The 25,492-nt window shown below is 43.4% G+C and overlaps 5 protein-coding genes across 5 annotated transcripts; 3 read left to right on the top strand and 2 right to left on the bottom strand.

The window, feature by feature from the left end:
* Window positions 1-2,591: 2,591 nt before the first annotated feature.
* MELLADRAFT_118194 (uncharacterized protein) lies at window positions 2,592-5,723 on the bottom strand (the record flags this gene model as incomplete). Its single annotated transcript, XM_007416800.1, is given in 13 exon segments — window positions 2,592-2,956; window positions 3,030-3,302; window positions 3,362-3,418; window positions 3,501-3,662; window positions 3,723-3,800; window positions 3,862-3,975; window positions 3,995-4,108; window positions 4,163-4,198; window positions 4,256-4,433; window positions 4,495-4,697; window positions 4,758-4,832; window positions 4,892-5,016; window positions 5,084-5,723. 13 exon segments carry the CDS (start codon window positions 5,242-5,244, stop codon window positions 2,814-2,816), a joined length of 1,719 nt encoding a protein of 572 aa, XP_007416862.1.
* A 347-nt stretch (window positions 5,724-6,070) lies between these two features.
* Window positions 6,071-8,892, top strand: MELLADRAFT_118193 (uncharacterized protein; the record flags this gene model as incomplete). Its single annotated transcript, XM_007416814.1, has 12 exons — window positions 6,071-6,599; window positions 6,663-6,787; window positions 6,851-6,925; window positions 6,990-7,186; window positions 7,253-7,430; window positions 7,496-7,546; window positions 7,612-7,662; window positions 7,739-7,783; window positions 7,850-7,906; window positions 7,978-7,998; window positions 8,060-8,488; window positions 8,561-8,892. 12 exons carry the CDS (start codon window positions 6,439-6,441, stop codon window positions 8,761-8,763), a joined length of 1,593 nt encoding a protein of 530 aa, XP_007416876.1.
* Window positions 8,893-10,452: 1,560 nt separating this feature from the next.
* On the top strand, window positions 10,453-11,026 carry MELLADRAFT_29450 (uncharacterized protein; the record flags this gene model as incomplete). The annotated part of the gene is made up of 3 exons (XM_007416733.1): window positions 10,453-10,577; window positions 10,658-10,746; window positions 10,824-11,026. Coding segments are annotated over 3 exons (417 nt in total), but the record flags the coding sequence as incomplete, so codon positions are not given.
* Window positions 11,027-12,748: 1,722 nt separating this feature from the next.
* Window positions 12,749-19,044, top strand: MELLADRAFT_79375 (uncharacterized protein; the record flags this gene model as incomplete). The annotated part of the gene is made up of 5 exons (XM_007416774.1): window positions 12,749-12,902; window positions 13,452-13,591; window positions 13,686-17,381; window positions 17,448-17,820; window positions 17,909-19,044. 5 exons carry the CDS (start codon window positions 12,749-12,751, stop codon window positions 18,634-18,636), a joined length of 5,091 nt encoding a protein of 1,696 aa, XP_007416836.1.
* Window positions 19,045-20,080: 1,036 nt separating this feature from the next.
* On the bottom strand, window positions 20,081-22,075 carry MELLADRAFT_112323 (uncharacterized protein; the record flags this gene model as incomplete). Its single annotated transcript, XM_007416799.1, has 4 exons — window positions 20,081-20,166; window positions 20,265-20,372; window positions 20,575-21,924; window positions 22,069-22,075. 4 exons carry the CDS (start codon window positions 22,073-22,075, stop codon window positions 20,081-20,083), a joined length of 1,551 nt encoding a protein of 516 aa, XP_007416861.1.
* Between the last annotated feature and the right edge of the window lie 3,417 nt (window positions 22,076-25,492).

Genomic DNA, 25,492 nt, shown 5'->3' with positions numbered 1-25,492 from the left:
TGAGCAAAGCCTGCCCAACTCATCCAACCCCTGCTCCCAATCCTGGCAACTTCAAGGCTCTTGATCAATACCTTTTAGAAGATCTGACTGTTAGTAATGTTAGACCACCTCACACCCAAAGAGACAACACAACTCAAACTCATTGCAACTCTTCATATCACATGTTCTGAAGAATTCTCTGGCTACAAAAAGCATGCAATGAGCTCTGCAAGTGTGATGACCTCAAGAAATATGCACTCTTACCAATGGAGTGGGATTACGTCAAGAAAATGTGTGATTTCGTGGAACCCCTCAGCAAAGCAACTGAGATACTTTGCAAGTCACAGTACCCAACAATGCATCAGGTGGTTCCATTGTATTCTGTAGTCCTACAAGAACTGAAATCAGTAAGAGCACCCACTATCATGAGGGTGATTTAGATTTTGCTTTCCAGAGTGTGAAAATTAATCATGTGTGTGTAAGGTTCCTATAAAAAAGAGCCTTCACTGAGTCACAGAACAGCTCAAAAGCCAAGACTACCTATAGAACGTCATTATGAATTCCAAACAATCTGGCTCCAAGTAGGAGGTTCCCCTATGGAGAAGAAGACACTCGGGAGCCAGGGCAAAAGAGACTAGTACAATCCTAACTGTCTAAACCCATAACCAAGTACCCATATGCTAACTGTAAGGTCACACCCTTACAGTGTGGTTTACCAAACTTGGTAAACACATGAAATCCACTATGGGATGATGTGAAATACAATTTACCAATGTTAAATCACTCTGAACCAACCTGATCCACAGTGGTATGATTTTGAAATGAACTATCTTAATTCTCATAACCTTCATCCAAAAGACATCCATCATATGCTTGCTCCAAGTTTCTTAAAAACCCAATTGATACCCTTTTGAAGTCTTCAAATGACCAAATGGTCTTTGACTTCCTGTTTGATAAACCTCCCACACCTCCTGAACCTCCTCATGCTTGCATCCAACAAGATCAAGACTGCGCTCAAGTTGCTCAGCAATTGCATGATGACCATTTTGCCCCAAACACTAGATATGAGTTGAAGTTCAAACATAAATTTTGACCAAGTATACAACTTTGTTTAAAAATTATTGAAGATTTACATATTCATGATGGATTCTGGGCTCAAAAGGCAGGTGTGAAGTTCCACCTTCAAAGTTGAGGTTTGCACTTTGATATTTTAAGTCTTGATTTGTGAAGTTTTGAAGTTTGAGGTTTTGAAAAATGTAGTTGTTGACCAATTATCCTGTGATAAATCAAGTCGTAGGCTTGCATAGATCTGAACACATGGGGTGCAGAATTTAACGCAGCAGTACGGACCGCAGGTCTAAAACAGGTCCATAGTGCACCTGTGTGTATTTTAGCACTACGGTAATGCTAAATCAGGTCATTAACGCAACCATAGTGGGTGCTCTAAGGAATTTTGACTAATCATTTCACATTCACATTTCAATTTGTTGATGTCAATCAATGCTATAAATAGCTTGGAAACATGATTGCGATCAACTGATCCCTGCTTCAAAAAAGATGATACCCAAACTTGAAGATTACTTTAAAGAAGTGCTTGCCAAACCTGCACCAGTCTGTGCTACCATCCTAGTTCCACACCTCGGGTTGAATTATTTTCAAGTGAGTTTATTTCATCTCTTTCTACTTTGTATGTGTACTAATGAGTGTTTGTATTCACCATCTACACAAAGGATTGACCAATGATCTTTTCTGAATTGTAATCGGAATTGGATTTGGTACCGACGTGATACCAACGGGTCGGATCTTCGCTTGTTTTATGTACATCATCCAAATTTGATGATGTCATAGACTGTTTACCGTCTTTCCGATTTTTACCATCCCATTGTGTTTACTACCGTCGATAACTAAAAGAACTCTTCAAATTATCATTTAGTCATCATTCCTATTTCAAAAAGCTCTAGTTTTTTGCGGCCCTCCCATCCATATTTCCCTCATATTTTTTTTAAGTAAATCTTTTTTATTTTTCATTTTTTGGTATCGCAGTTTTTTCGTTCTTTTTTCTTTTTTCTTCTTTCAAAATTTCCTGTGTTTTGTGTTTTGTTGTTTTTGTTTTTTTGGTGCGCTAGTATTTTTTATTATTAGTGCAGTTTCTGATTTCATTTTTTTCTATATTGTGGCGAGATATATTTTTTAGTCCGCTAGCCACCCCGTAGGGATGTGATTTGGTTTATGACAGAAATTTACCCTAGACGTTTAGCCTAGGGTTTTCGCCCACAAAACTTCTCATTTGTTTTAGTGTTTCCACTAAGTATTATAGTCAGTTGTTCGTTATTCCCATTTCCTTCTGTATTTAACTCAACGGTAGGATATGAAGTTTCGAATGAGTGATTTAGATACGGTGTTGTGTCGCTGCCCTACATGGTCGCGTTATCATCGACCATCATCTTAATCCTTCCCCTGCCAATTTTTGAAATCATGGGTCAGGACTCTTTGATCAATGATTACAGAGCTGTTGGCTAAGATCAAATTCACGAGGAGATAGGTGGAAAGAGGCACAAAGTACGGTCGAGAACAATGTGTCAGGCCGGAACTGGCGTTCGGCCACCCATTTTGATGTAAATCCTGGAATGAGTTTACATGTGGGTACATGACAGGAAAATGTTACATAAAAAGATGCTGTTTGTCTTTGGACATGTTTGCATTGCTATGCGCGAGCCAATGCAGAAAGTGATTCAACATGGCTATCGACAAGAGCGACCAGGAATGGTTACAAGGAAATATGTACAGCAAAATTTTGTATTTCCAAATAAATTAACACTGTTCTGTTCCTTCGTTTAAAGTTGTACGGCTGAGGCGATAGATCGTGCGCGCTTATTAGCTTTTCCTTGGCCTTGGGGACTGGCGGCTGCTTCTGCTGCTTCGGCCTTCAAGATCTGATCCTTGGTTAGGTTCTTCGGGTTGGTTGGGTTTTGTTGCGCTGATGAGGGATGTATGTGAGGTAAGTTTAAGCGGAGGAGTTTGGTTAAGGAATTTGCATAAGAAACACTGACAATTTTGTTGCTGTTGCTGTTGCTGTTGCTGACGTGTGACAAGAGCTCGCGCCTGCAGACTACGTCTCTTTCCATTCACCTGTCTCACGTTTTTGGGTACGTCGGCTTGGCCGAGTGGACCAGTGGCAATTTCGAAAGCGATTCCTTCTTTGGTAGGTTTTATGCTGTCAACGTGGCCCACCTGTGAAACTATGTTTTCTTTGTTGGGGTCATTTCCGTTGTTTCCGTTGTTTCCGTTATTTCCGTTATTGCCATTGGTGGCAGTCCGTGATACTGTGGGGAACTGATGTCAGCGACCTTTTTGAAACAATTCTCGTCATAAGTCAACCTACCAGTATTCGCATTGCCACTATTGCCATTTGCATTACCACCAGTGCTCGTTTGTGATGCTGGGGGGTGGTATGTTTGATTAGTTAAAAGATAAAAAAATTGTATCTAGCCTTGCTAGATTGTGAGTGTGTAGAGACTTACCGCCTCCGTTTCCATTTCCGTTTCCGTTTCCATTCGGTTTCTGGTTTCCATTTCCATTGCCGTTTCCGTTTGTATTCTGTCGTGGAAGTAGGATAACGTCTCTCTTGTTGTTTCCACGTTGGGCGTTGTTGTTGTTATTACTATTGCCGTTGCCGCCATTGCCTAGCATCGGAAGTGTCAATTTCGTCTTTGACTGTTGTAGCTGAAAGACCACAAGCTCACCTCCATTTGAGTTGGTTGTTCCGAATGTAGTGGAAGCGTCTGTCTTCGCGCCATTCGTCTGTGGGGCTACTCGGGAAGCTATTTTGAATAAGTTCTGTCAGGGGGTGAGTAGAAATTCCGAAGAGATGAGTTGACGTACTAGGTGGCTGCGTGTTCAAATTTTGATTGTTTTGTCCGTTGTTCTGACCATTATTTTGACGCCGGGAAACTGAGATGTCACGAATTAAGTTCATGCTTTGGGCGATGATTCCAACTACATGACAATTACTCACGAGAGGCTGGTTGGAATGGGTTCAATACGGCTCTTCTGCGGTTTTGTCGCTTGCCATTGCCTTGATTGTTGCCATTGTCGTTGCCTCCATTCTGAGTCTGTATACGATTTGCAACTGCGTAGGATCGATTAGTAATATGAAGAAAACATAGGTATATTGGAAACTTACTTGGCATGACTGTGACGGGGCCGTTTTGTGCTTGGTCTGTGATGAACAATGAACGTCGGTACAGTGTATGTAGAATGTCATGAAAAGACTTACCGGCAAGCTTTGCAGACGCGTCGGTAAAAGTATCCCCAAAGCGTGTGACTGGGTTTGCTGTGATTGGGTCCATCGCGGCTCCTGATGAGGGACCTTTGCCTGCTGGTGCAGGGTCGTTGAACAGGCCTTGTTTTTGAGTAAAGGCCATGCAACCACCGAATGGGCCGGCTTTGGCACCCTGATGTGCACAACAAATTCATAAGAAGACAGCCAAAGGGTGGAGAGTAACAAAGGCTCACATTGAGGCATCGCACAAGGCAAGTCATTCCGTCGACTCCACCAGTGCATTTTGCACCGGCAGGCATCTTGGCGGTGATAGGAAGGTCGATTGCTCGGGCATCAGATCGTCCATTCTGTCCAGGGAGATTGACTTGCATGTCGACTTTCTGAAAGTTGTTTCCAGTTGCAGTGTAATCGACGGCACAGGAGTACGGCCCACCACCTACAAACACAATCGTTTGTAATCTTACAAAAAAATCAAGTCAAGTTGCGAGACACCTACCATCAGCGTTGACTTGATGTGCAACAAGGTTGATCAGACCTCCGCTTCCAACATCAGGTAGACCACCGTCTTCAGCTACAAATGATCATATGGTTAGATGAGCACCATGTCTGTGAATGGGGAAAAGTGCCAACATTTTTCCAACGCTTTGTTCATGTCAATCGGGCCCCCAATGAGCGTACGTCCACAAGGTGAGGCAATCCCTTTGACGATGTCAGCTTCGCGGATGACGGCTGTATCGAGCTGGAAAGGGTCTCGCCTGATCAAAATGAAAGCCATTAGATGTCGATGCGCATTCGGTGTCAGTTGCCAAAGGGGGGACTTACGCAGTGCCATCTCGTGGAGTGCCGTCCAGAATACCATATCCTTTACCAGTGAGTCCGTTCGTCTCTCCCGTCATTGCAACCAAGGCCAAATGGGCTCTGGCATGTTCAACAAAGCTACACGCACTGATGAACAAGACAAATTGAATACCGATGAAACGCATGGCGATCAAGGTTTGAATGAAAGGAGGTTATACGAAAGATTATGGCCGGAAGGTGATAAATAGAATGCTTAGAAAGTACGGGAACAGAATAAATAGAATTAATAATTAAAAGGAAATCTTAAATTAGGTAATTTGTGATGAGCACCAGGCTCTGAAAGAAAAATATTACTAAGGATCGAAGTACTGACGGCGATGAGGAATGATCCAACTGGAAGCCAAGTGTTCGCCTTATTATACTCCTTTATGCCGCGTCAATATTAGACAGCCTTGTTCAATATCGTTGACCTCCATAGTGTGGATGAAAGCCAGTCCAAAAGTGGATAACAACCCTTGGCTCCAGTTCGGTTGGTCGAGAATGGAATCCACGTTGTTGGTCAATTACGCAAGATGGCCACCAAATATTGAAGCCCGAGGCCAACAGAGGGCGTGAAAAGTTTCTACAAAAATTGATCAGTGGTTGCAATTCGCAACAATCTTCGGCTGACTTTAGCTGGCCTCGAAGGCTGTGGAATGGCCAAAGCTGAACAGTTCCCTCGGTGTCACTTCAGCATCTTGTGTAAGGCTCGGATGCCAGCCAAAGTCAGGTGGTGCTGGCGGAATGAGGCGGCGCAGAGGGCGCGGCTGAGACGGCGCTGCTACCTTCTTGACTCAGACTCATTTTGTTTCGCCTTGAAGGGAACACGCAGGGAAAAGCCGCTCGACTAGTCTGCCATCGTTAAAGACACCCTTTGAACCGGACCAGACTACAAAAAATTCAAGATACGTGTCTCACAATCCTTCCTGACTCGCCTCGGTCATCGCCTTCACAGCCTGGCAATCAAGCAACCTCAAGGTCATCCAGGATGGGCGAACCCAGACCAGATGATTATACCCTCGCAATTAGATCTCGTCTTCAATACCAACCCCATAAAGACAGCGGATTTCTTCCTTCGATTGCTTGACGCATCTCCCCAAGTGCACAACTTTGATTAATAATAAATTTTCTTTATTTTCATTTTTATTTTCTTATTTACGTTGAGCCTGGTGCTCTCACATTAGTCTTAGTTTGTAATTCTTATTCCCTTGTTACTACATTACTTTTTATATACAACACTAAGGAGCATTTCAATTTCTTTGTTATCTATTTATTACTCAACTTCGTGATATCACCTATCATACCTCAAGTAACGCAAAAGCAAAAAAACCAATTTCATTATGCACTACACCGGCAGAATCTCAGTTTCTTCGCTTCTTGCTGCAAGTCTAATCCACACGGCATACGGGCACATGGCCTTGGTGGCGATGTATGGGGAAACCAATGGATTGACGGGAAAGGGGTTCGGTATCAAAGACGGCGCACCTCGTGACTCCTCTCAGTAAGGCTTGATTGTCTTTTGACTTGTTTTCCACCTTGCACTAACGAACCTCTTGGATTCCAGACGTGACCCTGCACAGCTTGATTCACCTTTTGTGCGTGACTTCGAAATTCAGGACGGCACTGCATCTACATGTGGCCGAACACTCATCCAGGGAAAGCTGGGTATCTCCGACTCTATGGAAAAAGGTCAGCTATCAATCTTACCATCCAAGTTATAACACGTGTTCATTGTTCTTCTGCCCATATCAGCCGAAGATGGTGGTCTCCCCGACGTCGGCCCGGGGGGTGTAATTCGTATCGTAGCCCATCAAGTCAATGCAGACGGTACGGCCTCTTTCGTCATATCATTCCAAGACAACGAACTGATTTAGACTTTTGTTTCAAACAGGTGCTGGTCCCTATAGTTGTGGCCTTGATACTGAAGCAAAGGGACAAAATTTTCAAAACATCCCAGTATCTGTGAACGTCCCGAACGGTGGCAAGTCCACTAGGCCCACCGATTATACTTTGGAAGCCAAGATTCCGCAAGGTACGAAATGCACAGGAGGCTCAGATGGCCAAACTTGCATTGTGCGGTGCCTCAACGTCAGTCATTGAACCTTTTTATCTTGAAACAGTTCCTCCTATTGAGATCATGTAATCCGTCCTCAGACCGCAGACGCCGGTCCATACGGAGGTTGTATCGCGTTCACCCAGAAGCAAGGACTGTTCAACGATCCTGCTCCCGCCGGATCTGGCCCTACGCAAGGATTTCAACTTGACAAGATAACCGAAAACCCTGTGACGCGTGGCGGTGACCAATTTTCTGACGCCAGGGCCAAAATGGACCGTGAGTCTCCATCCACGTCACATGTTTCCAAAAAATATTTCACTAATCGACGTAAATTCTCTCAGCGAAAGCTCTTGCAACCCAAGGTGGCAACGGGAATGGTAACGCGCAGACAAGTGAGTCCATTACTCTTTTACCACCATTACCTGACATCTGTTGTTGATAATTATGTGTCTCATAGCCGCTCGACAGGCGACCGGTGCAGCCGGAGCGACCGGCGGAGCCGCTCAGAGTAAGCCTTTCTTCACCCAACATTTCTATAAATCCTAACGGTTTTGTGCTTTTTTATTGCGTCTTATCTCTAACAGCAGCAGGCAAGAAGAACACCAGACGTGACTTGGCCAATGACTCGAGTAAGTCACTCAAACTGATGTCCGTGTTATAAATATCGTGAGCTAATGTTTGCGCAATAACCTTAGTTGTGGGTTCACAATATGCGCCTCGTTCACCAAGTACAAACCAGCGCGAATTTTCATGTGCGTGGTCCAGACCATTCATCTTCGAGTGCTGCTCTCAAACTAATTCCATACCCCTATCCCGTCTGTAGTACGCCGCCGATCTCCTCAAAGTAAGCATCGTATCTTCCTTTCGAAATCAGTGATATAGGGCTGACAATTTCGTCGTCTTAGACAATAAGCCAGCTGCAAATACAAACACCCAGAATGGGAACAACGCGGCTACCGTTAATCGGTCAGCTACGGGAAACGGAAATGCCAACGCTAACGTAAATGGCAACGGAAATGGAAATGCTAATGGTAACGGCGGCCAAGCTAACCAAGTAAACCGTTCCACCAATGGAAATGGAAATGGAAATGGAAATGGAAATGGAAACGGAAACGCAAACGGCAATAACGGCAATAACGGCAACTTACGGGGACATGTGGACCCTATCAAGCCGACCGAGCAGGGTATTGCGTATGAGATTGCGACAGGTCCTCTTGGACAGGCAGATGTCCCGCAGAACATTCGTCAAAGTGTCGGCGGCAAGAGAAGATCGATCTCCAGAAGACAAGCCACACAATTCACGCCAGCACAACAGAAGGCTCCTGTTTCCAGCGGTACGAGCGATTCATAAACCTTACCCAGCAAACCCATATTCATTTGACTGATATAAATTTTTCCTAAATCAGCCCCCAATTCCAACATTCCGGTCACCAATGGAGCAGCATCTACAACTCTATCCGCACCAACACCAAGCAAACAAGCAGGACCAGGCTCAGTCACCAACCCTCTTTCATTGAGCAATCAAGAGATTGATGAAGCAGAGGCCGAAGAGGAAGCAGAAGACGACGCTGAACACGAGGCAAAGAAACTCCGAACTAGGCGCTTTTAAACGATTTTGTACATTGTAAACAGGCTACCAAATACCCCATGATATCCATGTTCAAAATAGTTTGTATGGAACCTAGCCCTTTAGGCACCCCTTCACGCAGATGATGAATTATAAAACACTTTTTGGTTGAATACTATGAGACACTTTGTATAGCCCTCTCAATCTTGACATATTTCGAGCTCCCTACCCAGGTCTTCAAAGACCACATTTGTGAGTTTTCTTACATCAGCACCAGGTACATTTGAGCTATAGGTATGCTGCTCATTCGCAATGAACCGAACGTGTGGCATTCGGACTTGGCAAAATGAGAAGTATTCACCGCACATCAATTCACAGGGCATGTAAACTTAAAATTATTCACACCAAGATGTCAACATGACCCTACCTAAAATTGCTAAAGACGCAATCAAAAACTTTGCAATTCAAGAACCAAAGTCGGTGTCAGTGAGCATTGGGCAGGGTCTTGGACTTTCTGGTACTATGTTACCCGTCGGGGCTCGTTTTCAACCATAGGTCGCGGTCCCAGAGCGTCGACAGATCTCTTCGCCAGCACGCGGGCGCGCCGAGCTCTCACTTTATCTCACTCTAATATCTCGTCTCTTTAGGGCTTGACGACTTGACCACAATAAACAAAGAAATGGCTCGAGCTCAGCAGACACACGATACTTCCAGTTTGACAAGTCTCAGTGATATCGCTGATGAGGTTCCTTCAAGGCAATCTCAAGAGGCGGCTTCTTATTACTCGTCCATTTACCCAGCAATCCACAGCCCGACCCATTCTCACCCAACCTCCTATCACACTAAGCATCTTTCTTTACGTCCCTACCAAATAATACCGCCCGTCAGAGGAAGGCAAAGCTTAGAATTTAATCAAGATCAAAACCAGTCCAGAGAATCTTTTCAGTCTCGCTTATTGGAGTGGTATGATGTCGTTAAACGTGACCGTGAAATGCCCTGGAGGAAAGATGTGAAGGACTTCCACATCCTGACGCCCAGCGAACGCGGCCAGCGAGCATACGAAGTTAGTTCTGCTTATTGCGTTTATAATTTTACCACCCCAATGATCCTGAGTCTTCATGTTGCTATCCATTCATTATTTTGGCACATTGTCTTCTATCAGGTGTGGGTCAGTGAGATCATGCGTGAGTAGTTAGTTATGTAACTATAGCTCTGCAACCAATCTGAATCGGAGAGACATGGTGGACATGTTGGAAACCGCACTTTCACTGGCGAATTCCGACCTCGTACTGAACTGACGCCTGTCTTCTCATCGCCAACAGTGCAGCAGACTCAAGTCGAGACAGGTGAGTCGCGGTCTTACAGTCGCATGTTCATGGCCTACAGAAGCAATATCTTTATTCAAAATGATGCGTCTACTCACGTCGGTTTTGTTGTATTTTCAACCATCTGCACTAGTGAAATCGTACTACTGTGAGCACTCTGATATTCTCCATCATCGCATTATTGACTGACATTGTTCACTTCCGCTATCAATGAACCTGTTTGTTTCAGTACGGTGGATGGAAAAATTCCCAACAATCTTTGTCTTGGCAGAAGCAACAATCGAGGAGGTCAATGCATGTTGGCAAGGTGAGTGGTTTCATTTTTGCTCAAAGAGTCTCTTGGAACTCAATATACTATCTTGCGTCTCCAACTACGCATCCTCTCACAATATGTTGCACGAAATGTTTCGTAGGTCTGGGGTATTATTCTCGCGCATCTAGATTGTTAAGTGGTGCGAAAAAGGTCGTACAGGACTTTGGCGGAATCTTACCGGATGATCCATCGATTATGGAAAGTCAGGTCGACGGAATGTGAGGAAGCCTACGCAAAAGACGACTCGACTTCTTCCTATATATCCAATACTAAACTCAAATCACGTCTCAACTTGCAGTGGCCCATACAGTGCTGGGGCAATAGCTTCCATCGCTTACAACAAACCGGCCGCCATGATCGACGGGAATGTTCATCGGGTTCTTACTCGTATGTTGCCTGGCGTTATCACAAATGACCTGTCTTCGGTACATCGAATGACCGATTTGGTTCTTTTGCCTTTGCAGGTCTGACTGCTTTTCATTCCACGCAAACCAGCAAGTCCACAATCAACTTTTTGTGGTCTGTAGCGCAGAGCGTAGTGCCAAACCATCGGCCCGGCGACTTCAATCAAGCCCTTATGGAATTGGGTGCAACAATATGCAAGCCACGTGCGAGTAAGTGCGGAGAGTGCCCTTTGACTGGTTGGTGCAAAGCATATCAAGAGGTAATTAATTCACGATGATAGACTGTTAGCATATTTGACTGATGCAGATCCCGATCGCTTTTTACGCAGAGCAGAATGATTCAATCGGATACAATCGAGCCACGTGAGACTGACATTGAAAAGGAAGATATGAAAGATGATATTGAAGACCTGTGCACGTTGTGTGTACCTTTTGACCCACGACACATACCCACGACATCTGACATGGACTATGTCCAGGTTTATCCGATGGCTAAACAGAGAAAAAAACCGTCGATAAAAGAGGTGGCCGTGGGGGTGATCGAATGGCGACCAAGCTCTAGTACTGCAAGTAGTCCAGAAGACTTCCACAAGAACGATTCGATGATTTTGTTAGTCAAAAGGCCGGAAAAAGGTGCGATCCAGATGACAATACTCAATCGTAAAGAATTTGTCTACTTACTTTTTGTACTACAGGCTTGTTAGCAGGGCTGTGGGAGTTTCCTGCTATCGACTTGCCCGTACCCAACAATCTTACTTCGAACGACCTCATGGAATCTGTCATTGAGTTTGTGGATGAAATTCTCGCGCAACCACTGCCTTCGCTCACCGCCAAGGACAAAGACATGCCTTGCTCTGATACAACTACAAAATTCGAACGATTTGTGGCAGAAAATGACTCTATTCATCACGTGTTCTCTCATTTGAAAGTCGAATACAAGCCTTTATGGATATCGATCTCCTCCCCCAATCCTCCCCTCTTGAAGAACCCGTCAAATTCATCTAGCAAGAAAACAGCAAAATCATCTAGCAAGAAAACAGCAAAGTCTTCAGCAACACTAAATCCAGCTCGGTGGGTATCAGCTTCAGACATCAAGGACGCAAACATTGGAAATGCTCACAAGAAGATCTGGGATAGCATGGATCAAAGATGGAAAGAGGATGAGCCAACAACAAATGTTGAAGCAGATCCAGTGTGCCAGAAGCCAAGTAGGAAAAGACGAAAGACTACGCGTTAGTGAAATTGGATGAAACTCCTATCTGTCACACTGGTCGGGGAATCGTCGAAGATCGCCTTTGTCACATGAAGAGGATCGGATCAAGCAACTCGCTGTAACACTCTAAATCGCGGGCAGTGTGGTTCTACTCTATTCATTACATCATCGAAACCTTTTACATACTTGGAATTCCTTCCAGTACCAAAAGTGTAGGCCTTGTAAACAGCATTTCTTGTATACTCCCTTTGATTCATTGGATTGCCTTATAGCTCTCAATCACACATCACTCGTCTCGTGCAATACCATTATACCACATGCTTTTTGTTGCACCCAGGAGTTCTCTTGCAGGCTTTCCTATGCATCAAATGCATTTGTCATACGTAGATGTTATCAGAGGTTCTCCACCTCATTTCATCTCAAGATATCACATCAATTTTGAGAGTTGAGCGCCTAAAAGGAACTTTCATCATCTCTTCAAGATAATCTTTCATTTGAGGTTTTTGATAAAGTTGTGAAATGGCGTGTGATAGCATTGAGGGACTGAATATGCAGATATATGTACTTCAATCACGGTTGATGCTTGAGAGTTCACTGATGTATGGGAATGGAATTGAAACAGAATTTGAGAAACTTATCCTATTCTGCAAAGCGGGTGGCTCTCCCTTGAATTGAAGAGCTTGAGAAATATGAACAGCGAGTTGTCTTTGAGAGTCCACCGCGGCTTCTTAAAGGGGATCACAAAGTTCTTTCTTCTTCAAGTGGAATCCACATGGAATTTGTCTTAAGCATGCTTTTGGTCAATCTGCTGGCGTATCTTCATCACCAAGATGTACCGAAGTCTGCTGAGCTGGAGGAGACGAAGAGATGCTCATTGGAGTTTCAAATTGTTTCAATTACAAACCTAACCTCGCAAGCATGTAGCTGTAAGTGATAGTTTTTGCCCGGCCCGCAGCAATTGCCGTATGTGTACAGGACATAATGGCGGTGTTGGGACTTTTGGGAAGTTTTTTTGCTGAGTCTCCAAACTAAATTTCAGCAATTCCCATCAACTTCAAACATATCCTCAAGAAGAGATAAGAAATGATATCGACTTTTCACAATCAAGAGTGAACATCAAAATACTATACCTTCATCCATCACATTCACTGTCTTCGATCTCAACAATCTTCAAGTCATCTCCAACAGTACTGGTAGCACAATTTAGCTTGGTTCCCCTCACGGGTGAGACCAGAACTCTGTTTACAATAGTTGAGTACAGCAAAGCGTCACGGATTACGGAAGGTCTCGCTATGGACTGCTGCTGACTCATCTTTTTCCACTTCTGACGGCGACCCCATCTCAAATCGAAGTAAACAAGATGCTATTTCCAAAGCTCGCGATACATATCTCGCCCTTCAAGCTTTCTCATCTTGCCAATCGGGGTCACTTACAGTTTCAGAACCTTCGTAATACTTTCAACAACATCAACTTAGGTAGCACTGTTGCGCCTAATGCATCTTCCGCGGGTGGTTCTGCGACCGGTGGTTTAGGGGCTGCTACAGGCCCAAGCACGGCGGGTGGTGCCGGTGGTGCCAAATGGAGTGCTGGTAGTCGAGCTGGCTGGACTCAACAGGTAATGTCAATTTGGCTCTTTGAATGGACCCTTGAAGCGCTACATGCTCGATGATTGTCGAACTCATTGGTCCGCTTATTTTTCTTATTGCCAGACTCAAGGTCGACTCATCACGCATGCCAATTCTGCCACGTCAGACAATCAGAATTCAAAGCAAAATGACGATGACGAAGTGGAGGAATTGCCGGCGCATCTTTTACATAATCAGGCACTTTACAATAAACGCAATGGTACAATCTCGTCACGTTGGCAAAATGCACAGCAGAAGGTGCCCAGCGTGACGACACTCAGCACCAGTCTCCAAGTCCGCTACAAATCTGCATTTACAGAACAATCTCAACGCACATCCCCGCTTCCTACCGCCCAACTGTCCGAGGAACAACCCGAGCATAGTGTCACTATACCTCCTTCCGGTCAGTTTCACTATCAGGTTCCTCAAGCGGATCGTGACCGACAGCTTGTGCGATCATCTTACTCTCGCTCATCACCTCGGCGAAGGCATTCTGTCTCTGGAAACTCGTTAAACCTTGCTGTGGGGTCCCCCAGATTACGCCGCGTCTCTGTCGGCGATGCATATCATGGATCTGAACTTCGTGCTATTCACTCAATCTCCTCGAACGCAAGGTCCTACTCGATAGCGACGGGCGCTTCTGATCTACACCATTCGACGCCTAGTAATCTTCCACCTAGCCAGACTGCGTCACAGCCACTGGAAAACCTCGTGCCTAGGAGCTTACCACTTGGTCATCATGCTTCAGCTCTTCAGCCTGTGAATCAGTCGACGCCTACGGACCAACAATGGCTGGAGCAGTCCCTTCACATCCTCAGTGCTACGGACAACCAATACACGTCGTTCTATCGCATGCGTAAACTTCTAAATACCTATGTCAACTCAACGCCTTCGCCATCCACCAAGGTCGTCGACCACATGATGTGGGGCTTTGTCATGACTAGACCCAACTTTGAGTCTATCCATGGGCTCCTTCATAACTATCAACACCTCCTCCGTAATTCGAAATATAAACCGTCTCCCGACACTTACAGCATTCTGATCACTGCTTTATGTCAACGTGATATAAACAATTCAAATGAGATAGAACTACGGAAGAGCAAGCTTGACGATGCCATGATTAATCAACGCCTCAACCAAAGTCTCCCGAATCTTTCTTTGGCCCCACCTTCATCAGCTGAAGATTTGAAAGTGCTCAACACCTTGACATCTGAGCCCAACTTTGATCATGCCGTGCAATTGTACAACACACTGAGCAAAGAAAACCTTCGCCTGCTACAGCCCGCAGCCCTAGACTCTCTAATCAAATCTTGCAGCAACCAAAGCGCTCTTGATCCGCAAAACGTTCGTGGACAGCAAATCATGAGGCTAAATTTGGCTGTCGACGCCTTTGGCAATTTGGAAAGTCAAGGCAACTGCTCTGCTCGAACCTATGCCGGCATGATTGATGTACTTGGTTATTCTCAAAAGCTGCCTAATGCGAAAGTCATGTTCGATGATTACAGAAATGTCAGATCGGGTGCGACTCCTATAACTTCACCCATACTGCACGTACATCATCTGAGATGTCCTGATCTTGCCGGCCTTTCCCCCGAACTGGATGGCACGATTGGTTTTACTCATCTTCGAGGGCAGTCCCAACCGGTGGATGAAGTAAGTGACGCAATGGTCCTTCTATCACTGATGAGGGCCTATCTAGCCAATGGCGACTCAGTCTCAGCTGTCACTTTGCTGGAAGAATGTCTCAATAGTGATCCCACTAGTGCTACACCTCTGGGTAAAATCAACTCTGATCATATACTAGAAATCATTTCAGGATTCATTCGACTATCTGACTTCCGTTCAGCCTCGAAATGGTTGAAAAGGATATTCAATGAGGAACACGCATTGTACGACTTGGACCAACCTGGAAAGCGAAACAGTTTCCTCGATAAAATCGTACGCTTATCTTGTCAACCGGAACGCGTAAGCGGTGGTCTCGATGTGGCCAACGACGCTGTCAAAGTCAGCATTGAGACAATGAGACCTCAATCAAACCCGAACGCTGGCATCAGTTTGATGTACCGTATGCGCCAGGTTTTGAACTGCCTCCTCGTACGCGCTTTACAAAGCTCTACCGCGCTACAGAAAGATCATCAGAGTACAAATTCCTCCATCACGCTCGGTATTACTAAAGACTCGCTTGAGAAGGCCACCAATTTAATCTGTGATTTCATCAAGAGGAGATCGTACCTTCTCGAAACTAACTCGGAGTCTTCAGCTTACCTCTTGAACCTTCAGACCTATGGGATGATGGAGAATTTGTTAAATAGAGCTATCCAGACATGTCAACATATCCGCATCGCCACCGGAGCCACTGGCCAGTTCAAAGAGCTGACTGATCTATGTCAAGATATGCTCATCAAGCTGTTATCGCATTATTCCACAATTCCTGATCATCGCCCAATTGATTCTGAAGACGTTGATGTACAGCACGAAAGATCCTCTCTCGCTGGCCTTCTCACCTGCTATCAAAACCTCATTTCTTCAACAGCGATATCTGCTAGTGGCCTCAATCATGATACCCAGCTCGAATTTTCTTTGAAGATCACAACACCTGTCATCATCAACAATATGTCGTTGATCTTGGCGAAACAGTTGGTCCGGTTCTACAATCTATCTTCGCAAGCTGATCAACTTCTCCGATCGACCAATGATTGGTTTGTAATGTTGACAGCTGGTGCGATTTTCGAAGTACAAGTCAAAGAAGGGAAATCACTCTCATTTGCAGAAGACGACTCTCGGTTTTCGACTCAATCCATCTTGGAAAGTTTACTCATCAGTCTTGAAAATGCCCTCGCCACTGGCAGAGTGAACTTTGCTGAGCGAGACCCTGCCATCGATTCGCAGTTCCTCATCCGGGTCATTGATACATATAATATCCCACTGCCTGTCGACGGAAAGCTGAATGGACTCTTCGCCGAACTCAGGGCCGCAGGTGGAGGCTCGTACAGCGCGAGTGACCTGCGACTGAACCACTATATACAAGAGGGTGGCAAGTATGTTACCAATCGATTTAGCGTCCTTGGTCACGAAGATCATAGCTCCCCTAATAATCTCTCGAATGCTACCGACTCTGCCTCTGTCACATCTCCTTCACTAACACTCATTGGCGCAAGCTCTGTACCTTCCAGCCTCCCATCGCCCCTGTTCTCACCTCACCTCGCCAATGAATCCGAGTCAACTCGCTCTACAACGCCGCCATCTCGGCTCCCTCTCCAAGTTCCCCATGATGCATCGCGCTCAATGTCTCGAAGTGTATCCAAATCTGTGGTACCGGTGCCGCATTCATCGTTCCGCTCCTTCAATGAACACCTCAGTCAAGTTGCATTGAGTATGTTTTGCAATAAAGATTTAGCTGAGCTTGAGAATATGTACCGAAGTGTGCATGAATCGGCCTCAAGAGGAATTTACCTCACACCAGATGCTTCATCGGCACTGATTGAGACCTTTGGGCGTCTGGGACAGCTTGACCGAATGAGGGAGATGTATGTATATGCTCACGTAGGACTCGCATCAGTCGAAGGGGTTACTCAGAGTGATCAAATATCGCGTTCCGCTAGTTGGATCAGAGTTGAAGATCGGATGATCATTGGATTGTCGTATTGTGGCGCCCTCGATGAGTTGGCTATCCATAAACTTCGGCTTCTAGAAAACGGTGAAGCACCCTCTGCAGATGCGTATGCAGCCATGATCCAGCACGCACGTGAGACTACTGACGATGCGAGTGTGGCGTTGGCGGTAAGTTTACCTTTGTTACTTAATTCAGGCAGATGATCCATATTGATTTTACCTCGATTGTTGCAGTACTTTGAGGAGGCAATCCAGCACCGAGTGATACCTAATACATTTTTATGCAATACCATCATCTCGAAGCTTTCAAAGGCCAGAAGGGCTCCTGAAGCTTTACAAGTATTTGATTATATGAAACAGAACAACCTCCCTCGAAATTCAGTAACGTTTGGTGCCATCATCAATGCATGCTGTAAAACCGGTGACGAAAAGTCGGCTGAAAAGCTCTTTCGTGAGATGTTACGATCAAAGTACTACAAGCCTCGGATTCCACCTTTCAATACGATGATCCAATTATATACCCAAGGTATCAAACATCCTAATCGGGAGAAAGTTTTGTATTACTTTGATGAAATGTTAAGACAAAACTTGTCGCCTTCTGATCATAGTAAGTGATCTAAATCTATTTTGTTCAAAGAGTGACATTGACACCAATCGCGTGTTTCTTCCCTTAGCATATAACTTACTAATGCAAGCATACGGATTTATCGAGCCATACGATCCAGTTTCGATGCGAGACGTCTTTGAACGGGCTTGCGCTGATCGGAATGTCCGGATCAATGGATCTCATTGGTCTACATTAATCAATGTGAAGGGGTCTATCGAAAAAGATTTGGAAGGCACACTTCAGCTTTTCGATTCGATTAGCTCACATCGCAGTACAATTCGAATGCGATCTGCGCGATCAGGTGAAGCTCAAGTCCTCCCAGATGCAGTGTGTTACGAAGCATTATTCAATGTCTTGTTGGGATTGAAAAGAACGGACTTGATATCAACTTATGTGGAAAGGATGCAATCAGGAGGTGTGCATATGACGGCATATGTGATGAATACGTTAATCAAGGCACATGCTTCATCTGGTGATATTCAAGCAGCACGTGATTTGTTTGAATCTTTAATAGATCCCGCACCTGGTCAAGCAGCTGCATTTAATCACCCAACCCCTCATGGAATTGAAAAGATTCAACAAGGGTATCATAACAATCATCAAACTAGCTTACAAAAATCAATTGGCCAAGTACATGATCCAGTTTATAGAGAACCATCATCTTGGGAAACAATGATCAGATCAGAAATTGAAAATGGTGAAATCGAAAGAGCTGAAGGATTAATGAAGAGAATGGAAAACAGAGCATATCCCAATGCATTAATGAATAGAGTAAGAAAACTAATCGAAACAAGTCGTCGGAAGATTGATCAATAGTTGAAGATTTCTTCATTTCATCACAACTTGACTCAAAACTTAACTCTGGTCTTATAAACCAATCAAACCAGACACATATATGTTATTTATTTTCAATCCCCACTCAAACAAAGCTTATCATACTCTAACAAAATTCATTTACATATTCATCAAAACTCCAATGCTTTTCTTACTGTAAGACACTTTTTGAACAATCTTAAAACCCCTTTGAATGAGATTGTACCAAAAAAGAGTTGAACTCCTAAAACCCAGTCCCCTTATATCATGAACTCCTTCTATACCTCATTTGCTCGTATATACATCTACATAGTTTTTGTTTTTTGTTTCTTTTAATTAAAGCAGGTTTGTTCTTTGGGATAGATTTAGATTTGAAATTCGATACATATAGAATGTAAGATATGGAAAACCAAAAGTTGATTGATATCTTTATTTGATCTATTCAAAAAATGATTGTGATTCTGTTGTTCGTCTTCTGGGGCTATATACATACAAGTTTGTTGATTTGGTTTGGAGGACAGCTGTGTGTAGGTTTAAAGCTTGTCTTTTTGGTCTTTGAATTTTTTCATCAAATCAGTATATGTATGTGTGAACATATAGCAAGTTGGTTTTCCAATATTTTGGGGGATTCTATAAAGGCCTTCAATCATGAAACTGTGATTTTGAACTTAATTATTTGCTTTTGCATGTTTCTATTTATCTATAATGCGTTTGATATCGACTTGAAAATAAACAAAGTCGTTTGGGACAGCAGCACTTTTTGGGAAAGATGATTGAGAACTTACGTAGTTGATCGAGTTTACACTTTTTTTGCCTCAAGTGATCCACTCCGCTCATGTGATTACTGCAAATTCCACCTGATAAAGAGATTTAAGATTTACAAATAGAAAAGCGTTTTGTGAGGTTATGACATGGGGTCTCTCCTTTGAATTTGATTTCATCATTAGCTTGACAAAGCCCTCCCTGCTTCTGACTAAACATTGAATTCGGGTGTGAATGGGACAACCGGTACTGAGAATACACCTCACTGATGCTCAGTACATACAACTAATGCAATAAGATAGAGAAAGATTTAGATGCGCTCACCCACGAGACACAGTGAGTAGAGAGTGGATATGATCATCAACATATCACATTCAAAATGACCACCACTCCACATGCGCCCCTTATCAGTTCACTGAGGATTAGTTGGTGCCTGAGTATTTCTTTCTCTCTTCTCAACTCTAACACCAAGAGTATACCAAGTCTTTTGCCAATCCAGAGATCATTAAATATGATCTTTGACTTATATTTCAATAATAAGAACCAATCCAAATGATACCAATTTTACCAAGACAATACGTTTTCCCAAAGATTCCCAAAAACAACACAGATAGAAAACCAAGGTGAGTTCAGAAGGCTTCTTCTTTCCTGGAATCTTTCCGTCACCCTATCCTCTTCAGCTTCCTTAACCGTCTTCAGACACCACGTCGGCATCACCCATTACTGGGCCCCCGTCCAAGTTCGGTTGCGCGCTCATGACCGTATCTGGGTCTGGTTTCGAGAGCAGATCCAAAAGATGAATCAGTCTGAGAGATAAGAGACCTAATCTTTTATGATGTAAAACAAAAGGTGCAGGACAAATGACTTACCAAATGAATCAATGTTCGGGTCTTTCGAGAGTGCCGTGAAGCTACGATCAGGTACCGAGGCAGCAAGTCCTTTCAGAACTGGCGAGTAGTTGTACTTGATGATCGCTCCTTATAAAATTAACAAATATATCATTCAGCAAGACAAAAAAGTACCAAAAGGACCAATGTTGATGGCTTTACCTGTATCGTTTAGCTTTTGTTCGTATTGATTCACTCCTTCTGTTGAGTTGAATTTCCCAATGGATGGGGAGCGATGTCAGAGATCATGTAGAATGGGCAAATTGGCTTGATAAGATAAGAAAGTACGAACCCTCCGTTGCATTCATTTTGAACGTGATGATCCAGCTTGTCATCGGATCCGGCGAAGCCTCGCTAGTTTTCGGTTTCTCGGCTTGGGTGTCTTGATCGATCGTATCGTTCTTGCTGGTCATCGGCGTCCCGTCGTTTCTTGCTGGTCCATCTTGCGGACTTTGATCTGGAGTGGCTCCGGTATTGGCATCCGGAGTGATTCCGGGAGTGGCTCCTGAAGCGGATCCGTCTGGAGCGGCTCTGGAAGCGGATTCGGGAGTTGCTGTTGGAGTGGCCTCGGAAGTCGTTGGCGACGGCGAAGGAGTCTCCATAGGTGCTTGAGAAACAGGGGTTGGGACCTGTGTTTCGTTCCTAACCGGCGGGCTGGGACCTGGAACAATTCTAGATGAAGAGTTAGATGGAGCAGTCAAGTTGTGAGCTTTACCTTTCTTCATGGTCATCTTTTTCTTTGACCCTTTGTCCTTGCCGGTCCTGTTGGTCGTCATGTTGCGTGAACTTGCGCCTTTGTTCGAAGTTTCCACCGTGTGTTTGGAATTTCTTGAAGAGTGGATTCCGGGGTCGGATGATGTGGAGTTCTGGTTCTTCGTTACCCCTTGTCCGGTTTTCTTCTTCTTGGTCTTGAGTTCAGAGTTCTTTGACGCAGGTTTGTGGGTGTTTTGGGAAGTTGTCCGGTTGGCATTTCCGTCTTCACTCAACGCCTGGGTCATGTGCGCCGGCTGGCTCGTAGGACGGGAAGACTTGTGATTTGATCCATTCATGGTTTGATTCCTGTTCTTGGAATTGGTCAGGTCGTAACCAAATGGCTTCTTCCGGCGTCCGTCTTTACTCTTCTTCAAATCAAGTCTAGTGAGATTTCCTAAATTCAGCTTGGTTTGTGAGTCGTGAGTTGAGATCGAGTGTGTATGATCAGCTTGATTGGGAGCGTGTATCATATGAGTCGCTTGAGCAGACGTCCTGTTCTTGCGTCGTGACCCGTCAAATGCCATGTTATCATCTATTGTCCGTTTGGGCCCATGTAGTGATTTGTCGTTGGGATGATTGGTGGACTGACCCATTTTCTTCTTGCCCTTGATATCCTTTTCAACTTTCGTCTTTTCCTTCTTCTTCTGGTTCTCCGGCTTTTGCTGATCACTGCTTGGCCGCTCCGCGGTTTCATCTTCTCGTTTGATGAATCTTAAATTTGTCGAGCTATCCAGGCTTGAGTCGATCGAGGTGCTGAGCTGCACAGGTTCCGTAGTCACTCCTAGCCAAGTTCTAAATTCGAAAAACTTGGCGGAAAATGTAGTGAATCCCATCAAGGGATTGTTGACCACAAGTGGTTCTTGCGGGAGACGCATCAAGCTGTTTCCGGCTGTTGTGATCGGGTCCAAAAACCAGTGGCAGTCGAAGAAGGTAGCACAAGATGCGAACGTGACAGGTGAGAAAAAGTTTGAAGATAACCTTTGGGTCAGCAAACGTGTATTTTGTTATAGATCGCGACAAGGTGAAAACGTACCAATCATGTTCAATTGAGTTTTTTGTTGACTTTACTTGTCCGCTTGATATTTGTGAAAACTGTCGAGATCAACTCGGCGTGTTTTAAATAAGTTGAGAATTGAATGAATGCAACCTAACGAGGTCAACTCGTCGTGTTCACGTTGAAAAAAGAGGTAGGTAAGGTGAGGAAAGAAAATCAATAAAGGTAACAAAAAAAGTACTGCAGACAACTTCAGAGATCAAAAATGAAATTTGATTTGGGTAAAAAGTTAAACAGTTGGATGATGAGATTGGTAAACTGATAAATGCGGGTTAAGTTGATAAAAAGTAAGGCAAGGATGAGGAAAGATTTGGATTCGAAAAACCGCAAATTGGAATACCTTTATATAGGTGTCTTCGTGAATCAAGAGATGGTAGGTAAGCATTGCCAGTCATAGTCTGACATCCACTCTTCAAACTAGGTCATTTAGTTTTTCTTCGAGTTCTTGATATGGATGACCTCATGAATTGGGATGAAAAAGTTTACATCACCACTCACGGTCAGTGACCAACAAGCCTTCTTTTGTTTCGGTCAACAAGTCTTTCTGTTGATTTATAGCTTCCATTTGGATTACACCACATTTACCGAACTGATCTGATCGACTATACAATTTGCGCTTATCGTGTCAATTTTATTTTTCTTGAAGCCATCTTTGGAAAAAATTATGGATGGGTTACCTATGAGTCAAAGAGAACCTGTCAATTGCGCCAAACTTGACTGAGAACCGGTCCATTTGATGACGTCATGTATTGAAGAAGACATGGAAAGGACCAAAACCCAACTGCAAGCCATTGTTCGATTTATGACAACACCCAAGAGCCCAACGTCGGCGTGATGATCTCCACATGTACTTGTGCAAATCTCTACAAATCTACCCGGTTTTGTTTCAAGACTCAGCCTCAGCCCATGATGAAAAGTTGAGAAACTCTTCCAAAGCGGTTGAAGAAGATCACAGACAAGAGCACGAAAATCCTGAATGATTTGTTTGGTAGTTGGACTATGGCCAAGGATCTGGTGGTCAATGAGCTCATCAGATAATGGTTGAGGATTGATCAATGATGAAATGAAAAAGTAGAGTTGAAAGAAATGGTATAGATCAGCAGTCAAGAGAAACTGCAAATGAAGTTTGAAAGGAATTGGTTGAATGCATAAGCATCAATCTCACAACCTGACAATAGCATTGTGAGACCAAAAACTTAATCCTCTTCAAATTGATTGTCACTGGTCCTTATCTGAAGACTCAAGGCACAATCAGATCACACCAACATTTTTCTTGATGGATGACTAAACAAGTTTATAACTCTTCGGAAACAGAAAACCCCTAAGGTTCTGAACACTTTGCTTACCTTCTTTCCCAGTCTTTTCATAACTTTATCAGAAGGGGCCATATTTGAGATCATCAATATAATGGATCAATAAATTGTTACTTGGCCACGATTTCAAGGTCTCTCAAAGTCTACCAATCAGTCATATTTATTTCCTCCTAATTATAATAAAGGAAAGTAATTTAAGGAAAAAAAAGCTTACCACTTGCCATATGTTCTGACCTAGCCCCATTGAGATGCCCTGCGGCCATTTTGAGTGTCCCCATGGTATGCTATTACACAACACAGTCATCTCACTAATCCTTCTCCCACATTTTCAGTCACAATAAATCTGCATTTTTGTCTATCTCAGTAACCTCAAATTGACCACATTCAGAATTGCATGTATCCTCTCCGGATGGCATTGTAATACAATGATGAGGTGATTGTAATTTACACGTGAGGAATTGGCATGCATCACCTTTGTGGCGGTCATATTTATTACAAGTAAAAGGATAAACAAGACCACATAAGTAAGATGAGAATAGACAAATTGAGAATGTAATAGTATTCTCTATCAGTGTGTCAAGTTCTCTTTTTAAATGAATTATCACTGGCAACATGGATAGCTGAGGTATTGTGACAGTGCATATCGACTACATTACCTTCTCCCATTAAGTCCTCAATCAGATTCCTTAACCAAACTGTGTCTTGACAATCTGTGCCCAATATAGCCATTTATTCAGCACGAAATGTTGATAAACCTACACAAATCTGCCTCTGATGTCAATGAGATTGAGCAGTTCAGGAAATAAGTAATGAAACCATGAGATGATCTTGCTCCTTCTCCTCCCCAATTTGTATTGACATACATATGAATTGGTGTGTTGAATTTTGACTTCAACGGTTTGATTGCAAGTTGTTTGACTCCAGTGGTGTTGAGATATCGTATTATGTATTCAATTGACTTGTCAGTGTTGTTATTGTAGGTCAGATGAAAACCTTGCTAAATAGTCGACTGTGTAGGTGATATCTGGTCTAGTTGCAACAAATAGATAATTGTTACTTCCAATTTCTGAGAGATATTTTTTGGTATCAACTTTTTCTTTATCTGTGTTTGGTGATGTTGGATTTTTTGGTAGATTCATTGGTGGTTTTGTAGATTTTTTCATCAGGTATGTAAAAATGATTGAATGATTTTTTTTGTTAGATCTGGTTGAGACAATAAGAAAGTTCATCTTTATTTCTCTCTATCATGAACCCTTTTACATCAAGATCCCACCAAGATGCACAATAAAATATATGTCTACCTGGGTGCTTGATGATGTAGTCACTGTTAGCCAGAGATATCTGGTATTTGAGTCCTTTCCAAGTTGACTGTTTTCCTCCCCTTTCTTAAAACGAATCTCTGAATAAATGATTGGTCTAATACTCAACACATTCTACATCTGTTAACTTTGAGATAAATATGTTTTTGAATCTTTTAGATTTCTTTTTTCAATATAACTTATTCCAGTATAAGTCATCTAAAAATTAGAGAAGAGAAAAAAAAGGAAAAAAGCAGAGATAAAAATTTGAAAGTATGATATCTGTTCTGTTTTCCTTGTGTTTTTTGTCTGTTCTATACAAAGTCTTCTTCAACTTTTCTTGTATAAATTTTCTGGACCTTTTCATGGATAGGGGAAGTGGAAAAATCAAAGACAAAGTACAACATCAAGTCTCCTTACATTCTCGAATCTCCTCTGCCAAACCAAAAACTTGGGTTTGATCTGTTATACGCCCCTCTGTGAGAAGAGCGCGGGCAAAATCGCACGTGAGGAGCTTGATCGTTAAACTCAATCTTACCATCTGATAAGTCTGATAGCGATACTCTTTTTAGAGATCTTAAAGTCTTGATACTTAAACGGATTGTACATAACTTCGTCTTGCTAATCACATAATTTGGAATTCTAAAGTGTTGAGGATGTGATCCGAAATCAGAAATCCTCCGAAAAAGATCTCTTAGAATGAAGTTTTTGTTTGCCCAAACCCCTCGGGCCTTCGAGAATCGAGAATCGAGAATCAAGAATCGAAAGAGTTCGATGGTAAAGTTCAAACGA

This window comes from Melampsora larici-populina (assembly GCF_000204055.1).
Source record: "Melampsora larici-populina 98AG31 unplaced genomic scaffold MELLAscaffold_64, whole genome shotgun sequence".
NCBI classification, from domain to species: domain Eukaryota; kingdom Fungi; phylum Basidiomycota; class Pucciniomycetes; order Pucciniales; family Melampsoraceae; genus Melampsora; species Melampsora laricis-populina.
The sequence above is the reverse complement of the archived record's forward strand: the minus strand, read 5'-3'. Positions and strand labels throughout refer to the sequence as shown.